General features: G+C 42.3%; 2 protein-coding genes across 2 annotated transcripts; one reads left to right on the forward strand and one right to left on the reverse strand.

Moving 5' to 3' along the window:
* The first annotated feature begins 744 nt into the window (after positions 1 to 744).
* Positions 745 to 1,663, forward strand: med9 (mediator complex subunit 9). The gene is made up of 2 exons (XM_071542627.1): positions 745 to 854; positions 1,088 to 1,663. Exons 1-2 carry the CDS (start codon positions 775 to 777, stop codon positions 1,305 to 1,307), a joined length of 300 nt encoding a protein of 99 aa, XP_071398728.1. The 5' UTR covers positions 745 to 774; the 3' UTR covers positions 1,308 to 1,663.
* Positions 1,664 to 2,260: 597 nt separating this feature from the next.
* On the reverse strand, positions 2,261 to 3,662 carry LOC139663861 (dexamethasone-induced Ras-related protein 1-like). Its single transcript, XM_071542626.1, has 2 exons — positions 3,338 to 3,662; positions 2,261 to 3,187 (listed from the first exon to the last, which is right to left on the reverse strand). Exons 1-2 carry the CDS (start codon positions 3,606 to 3,608, stop codon positions 2,664 to 2,666), a joined length of 795 nt encoding a protein of 264 aa, XP_071398727.1. The 5' UTR covers positions 3,609 to 3,662; the 3' UTR covers positions 2,261 to 2,663.
* Positions 3,663 to 5,227: the final 1,565 nt, after the last annotated feature.

Here is a 5,227-nt window from a genome sequence, read left to right on the forward strand (position 1 = left end):
GTTGCTAGGTATCGAGATGTGGAGTATTTATTCCTAGCCATCACAGGCCAAATTTGTATGTTCTACGCATTAGTGTCAGATAAATAAATGACCTATGGCCTATATAGAGTGAAATCTAGGCTATATGCTAGTCCAAAAAGGAGAAATGGGAAAGTGCATGTTAAGGGTTTCATTCCAAAGAGCATCCTTTTTGGGAATACATATAGTCCTTCATGTATGCCAAGATGATTACATTCTCTAAAATGCTGATTAAGAAAGACTCTGGGTAGCACTCCCGTTTCTTCATCATTACTTTTTTGAGGAGTCAGCACTCAGCATGAATTATTAAACTGACTGGAGCACATTCTGTCCTACAGCTTTCTAATCCTCTAACATACCAGTACCATTTATAATAAAATTGCTTAAATATATCATAACAGTGAGTATGAAATACTCACTGTTATGATATATTTTAAGCAATCATTTTTTAAACAAGAGATGTTGATGTTAGTCTTAGTCATTTTAGAGTGAGAATGCATCAAGTGTAATCAGAGAGCTGTCAGATGTAAAAACTTGACCAAACCAAACTGTTTGAAGCGGTAATATCCGAAGAAGAACACTTCAGGTAATTAGGAAACTACTACTGAAGTATTGTGTGAGGTGATAAATGAAAGTTTCTTCGTCTTAGAAACACATCACTACAAACTCCTGTCTGGTGTGTCCGTCCGCCGTCGTGTACTCAGTCAGCTGATCCTTGATGACGTAAATTATCTGCGCCGCAGAGCAGGGGACGTGATGGCGGTGGCTCAAACAAAGCAAGAAAAGGAGAGCGATGATTGCTCTTTGTTGCCGTTAGTTCATGATATTATCAAATGGTAAGAATACCAGCAGATACGTGTGTGGTAAATGTTTATTTTGTGGCTTGACGTGGCAATCCTGTTGAATGTAAACAATCGTTTTGCTAGCTTGTTGACTTGTTAGCTAACGCTAGCTGCTAGACAGTAACTAACGTTAGCTCAGAAACAGTATTCCTTGTGTATGCTAGATGTCTAAAATTGGATTAACATATGTCCTTATTTGTCTTTTTTTTTGTTTACATTTCTTGAAGCATGGACAAAGACAGCCAGGATGTCCATCAAGAACTAGCCAAGCTGAAGGCAAAGATCCAGGAGGCACGGGAGCAGATCTCCAACATGCCCGGGATAGACAGCAGCCCGGCGGAGCAGCAGCAGCAGCTGGCCACGCTGCGGGAGCAGGTCCGCACCAAGAACCAGCTGCTGCAGAAGTACAAGAGCCTCTGCATGTTTGACGTGCCGAAAGCGTCATGAAGCTGAAGGCTGCGTATCTGCACGGACTGTAGGGAACCCGGAGACATTCAAGGTGGATGAAGGACGACATTTCTCTTTACATCCTCACCCATGGAGGAGCTAACATAAGGGAATCAAGTGGGCCTATATGGACATTGATGGACATTTAAATGAGCACGGATTTCATACTTCTGAATGGCTCTGTTGTACGATGTTATTGAGCTTCAGTCAATGGCCTTATGCGATTTATTGATGCTACTATATTTTGAAAAATGTAAACTGAGTTTGTTTGTTGTAATAACCACTTCTAATTATTTGGTGTTTTATTTCCCCTTACCTATATATTTTGTAATAAAATAAAGTATTGATAAAGATCATATTAATTTAAGTCCTTTTTTGTCCAGCACATAAAACAAATTGGATTCATTTGACATAAAGCTGTGACCACCAGTTGCATTGTTCTGGAGACATTATGCAGTTATGGGGCATTTCTACTGTCAGTATGCAGCTGGCACATTCATTCTGTGTTTTGTTTTAGACTTGCAAGAAAGTAGACTAAGTGAGTTATAAAGAATCCAACAGCTGAGAAGGGAAGAGTGGCGATGTTGTGCCCCAAGACTGCAACATTGTCAATAACTTGAGTGAAGATGCACAAACGTTCACAAAACCTTTGTGTAAACTAGAAACACCAGTGTATCCAGGGAGAGTGTGTAGATTGAAGATCTTTGGATTAATTGCACTCAAATTGCTTTATAGCCTATTTGACAACTGTTTTGGGATGACTAATAATGAACATGATGACATTTCATTATTTACATTTTTCAACAGATGGGGGCAATGGGGGGGGAACCCGCTGCAGAATGAATGTTGTGTGCGCCGTTACTTGTGCACCAATGTAACTTGTCTTTTGCTTGAGAGATGACAGAAGAATGACAGACAATTAAAGTAGTATTAACACTTTTATTTTATCTGTTTTATGCAAAAGTAGACGTTGACGTAATAAATATACATTCAGATTTGTTCATAATGCAACAAACATTCAAGTTCCACCCTGTTTGAAAAAAATAGCAAAATGTAAACAACTTCCCGCAAGTAGGACCGCCACTCTCGGCAAGCTATACATTCTCAGTAGAGGCAGATTTACAGCAGAACATCTGTCTTTCTGGACTGACGCTACATCACTACATAGGGATATTAGCTGAGGCACTTTCCATGCTCCGTGTGTCTCAGCACAGTTTGGATCACACACCCACTGCTGCCCGAGGTGTTGCGACAGTCGACATCCCCGACGGCAGGTCTTATTTTACCCTGTTTAAGGTCGAACCTCAGTTTTTGCAACTTCACAGCAAGTCTCCTGCACATTGGCAAAGAAAGTTCTCAGCAGATGACGCAGCCCCTCTCTTTCGCTTGGCTGCCTCCTATAGCTTTCTCCTTTATGTACATCAAGTCACTGTGCACGCTGGGTCTCCGTGCAAAGGGCGCCACAATCCCATATGCGTCTCCGTCTTTGCACTTCTTGTTTCTGAAGGACTTTCTGTGGAGAACCTCGCAATACTGCAGGGAAACTTTGCGGTGGCGGTCGGGGCTCATCTCGTTGGGCAGCTTGGCCATGGTGAAGAGAGTCTGAAACATTTGGTCTACATTCGTGTTCCTCTTTGCCGAGATCTCAAAGTACGCGCACTGCTCGTCTCCAGCGACCAGCCGCTCGATCTCCTCCTCCTGAACCTCACGGTAAAAGTCCCGGTCACACTTGTTGCCGCAGATGACGAGCGGGACGTCCACGTTCTCCTTGGTTTTGTTTTTCAGACAGGACTTGGTCTCGTATATCTGGCGCTTCAGCCGCTGCACCTCCTGGAAGGAATCTCTGTTATCCAGACTGAACACCAAGATGAACACATCACCTGAGAGACAGAGAAGAAGACCGAGTTAATACCACGATTTCATTGCACAACATTTAGGCATTTAAATCTGACCCGTCCACCCATGTAACAGATATATTGTCCATAAGGCAACATGCTATATGCTCTGCGTGATTTCAGAGCTCAACTCACCGGTAAGAATAGAGAGCCTCCTCATAGCGGGGAAAGGATGATTTCCAGATGTGTCCAAAATGTCCAGCTGGTAAACGTCTCCCTTGATGCTGTAGAATTTCCTGTGAAAGTCCTCAATAGTAGGTGTGTACTGGTCGTCAAACCTCTCGTTCAGAAACCGAGATATGATGGCTGTCTTGCCAACTTTAGTGGAGCCCAGAATCACCATCCTGTGGCAATTCTTGGCCGGGATGTCGAGCTCGTTCTCAGGTGGGGACATTTTCTTAATCATGCTTGCAGCAGCTGCACCCAGTAGTTGATGGTGCTGTGGCGAGAAGTCGTTTATAATTCCCCTTGTGATGCTACGGGTGCGTTTGAAGCCTGGAAAGAGCAGGCTGGATATTTATGGGGGAAGGTTGCCGCGCCTCCCCAATGCGTCATGCGTCACGCAAAGGCTTGGGGAGCTGGAGCAGACCTGAAATTATAATGTTACTATGACTGTTTTTTGCGTCAGCCTGTCTAGATCTTATGAGCAGACAGACGAAAGATATGGGGTTGTTGAGATATAATGCTCAGTTGGTTTAACAGCATTTAAGCAACGTGTTGTCGTGCGTAATTAACGCAAATTAATTGCCAGTAACGTGGCTACAATGCTGTTTATAATCGTGGCATTTTTATTAACTGCTGCAAGAGTTTATTAGTGTATTTCAGCTTCTACGTATGTCTGTATTAAACCATGACGTTAAACAAAACTGCAATGACATTAAACAAAACTGTGCACCATCTAATCCACAACAACGTGCATCATCATATATAATTTTTAATTTTGTTGTTGAAGAACTAGAGGCAGCCGAAACAGCAGACGAGTATCAGTCTCTATCCCTTTCCTCCATGAGGACCAATTACTTTCCATCGGGACAAAGCGACTACTGGAGTTTGGAATATGAGATTAGGGGAACAGAGGGGGGCGCAGCGGCGCACTTGAAAGTACAAGAAACATATGTTCAAAGAAAAAAAAATGGTTGCAGTTAGACTCCTCATACTTCCAAGGAACAGATATCTTGAATAAATGTTTTCTTACATACACAAAACATCACAGCATTTCTTTGTGTGTAAGTCTGGACATTAAGAGGGTTGATTTATTATTGCAATTGTAATTTATTATAGCAATTGTATTATGGAAAGGAAATATTCTGACAGAGGACGTTATCCAATGTTTCTCTGACCATAAACCTATGAAAGACATGAGAAGGAAAACTGACTGAACCTGGCATATGAGGATTCATGAAATCTGATGGACTCATATTATCCGCCAGCTAAGCCCAAAGGTGATCGCAGAGGCAACCAACAGCATCCAAAGGTCACAGTGAAACCAGGTGAAGAACAGCTGGGCAAAACTCTAGTCCCAGGAAGCCAACCAATCCAATTTGTATTGACTTTCTTGTGTGTGTGGATTGAAGAACCCCACAGGCCGTCTAAAGATAGAGCCTGGCGTTTGTGACTCAAACTCTGCTCATCCACTTTACCGCCTTGACTACTCATGGCCTTTCACTTACATCCTCACCTGTAATGCACCATAGAGACAGGAGATGGATGATGTCAGTGCCTCCCAGCAGATTGCATATGACATAAAGAGATCAGATGTTTAAAGGGTATTTCTAGTAATTAAAATCAAATATGCTTCCATGCACCAGGACCTGGTTGTTATTAGTGCCAGATTAAACACAGACAATACAAAGCATTGAACATTGTTCAAGAAAGGTCAAATAGTCTTCATATGGGAACCAGGAAGGTGAGAATGTTATTAGTCATTATGAAGTGCCAAACCACATAATGATGGATAGTGTATTGGTAGTAACTAATTTCTGGATCGCTATGTAAAACTGGCGCACATTTATGTAAGAGAAGATT

Source organism: Centroberyx affinis, unplaced genomic scaffold, assembly GCF_046629955.1.
Source record: "Centroberyx affinis isolate AG114_WGS23_722 - 3 ecotype Tasmania unplaced genomic scaffold, CSIRO-AGI_Caff_v1 ptg004137l_1, whole genome shotgun sequence".
Lineage (NCBI taxonomy): Eukaryota > Metazoa > Chordata > Actinopteri > Beryciformes > Berycidae > Centroberyx > Centroberyx affinis.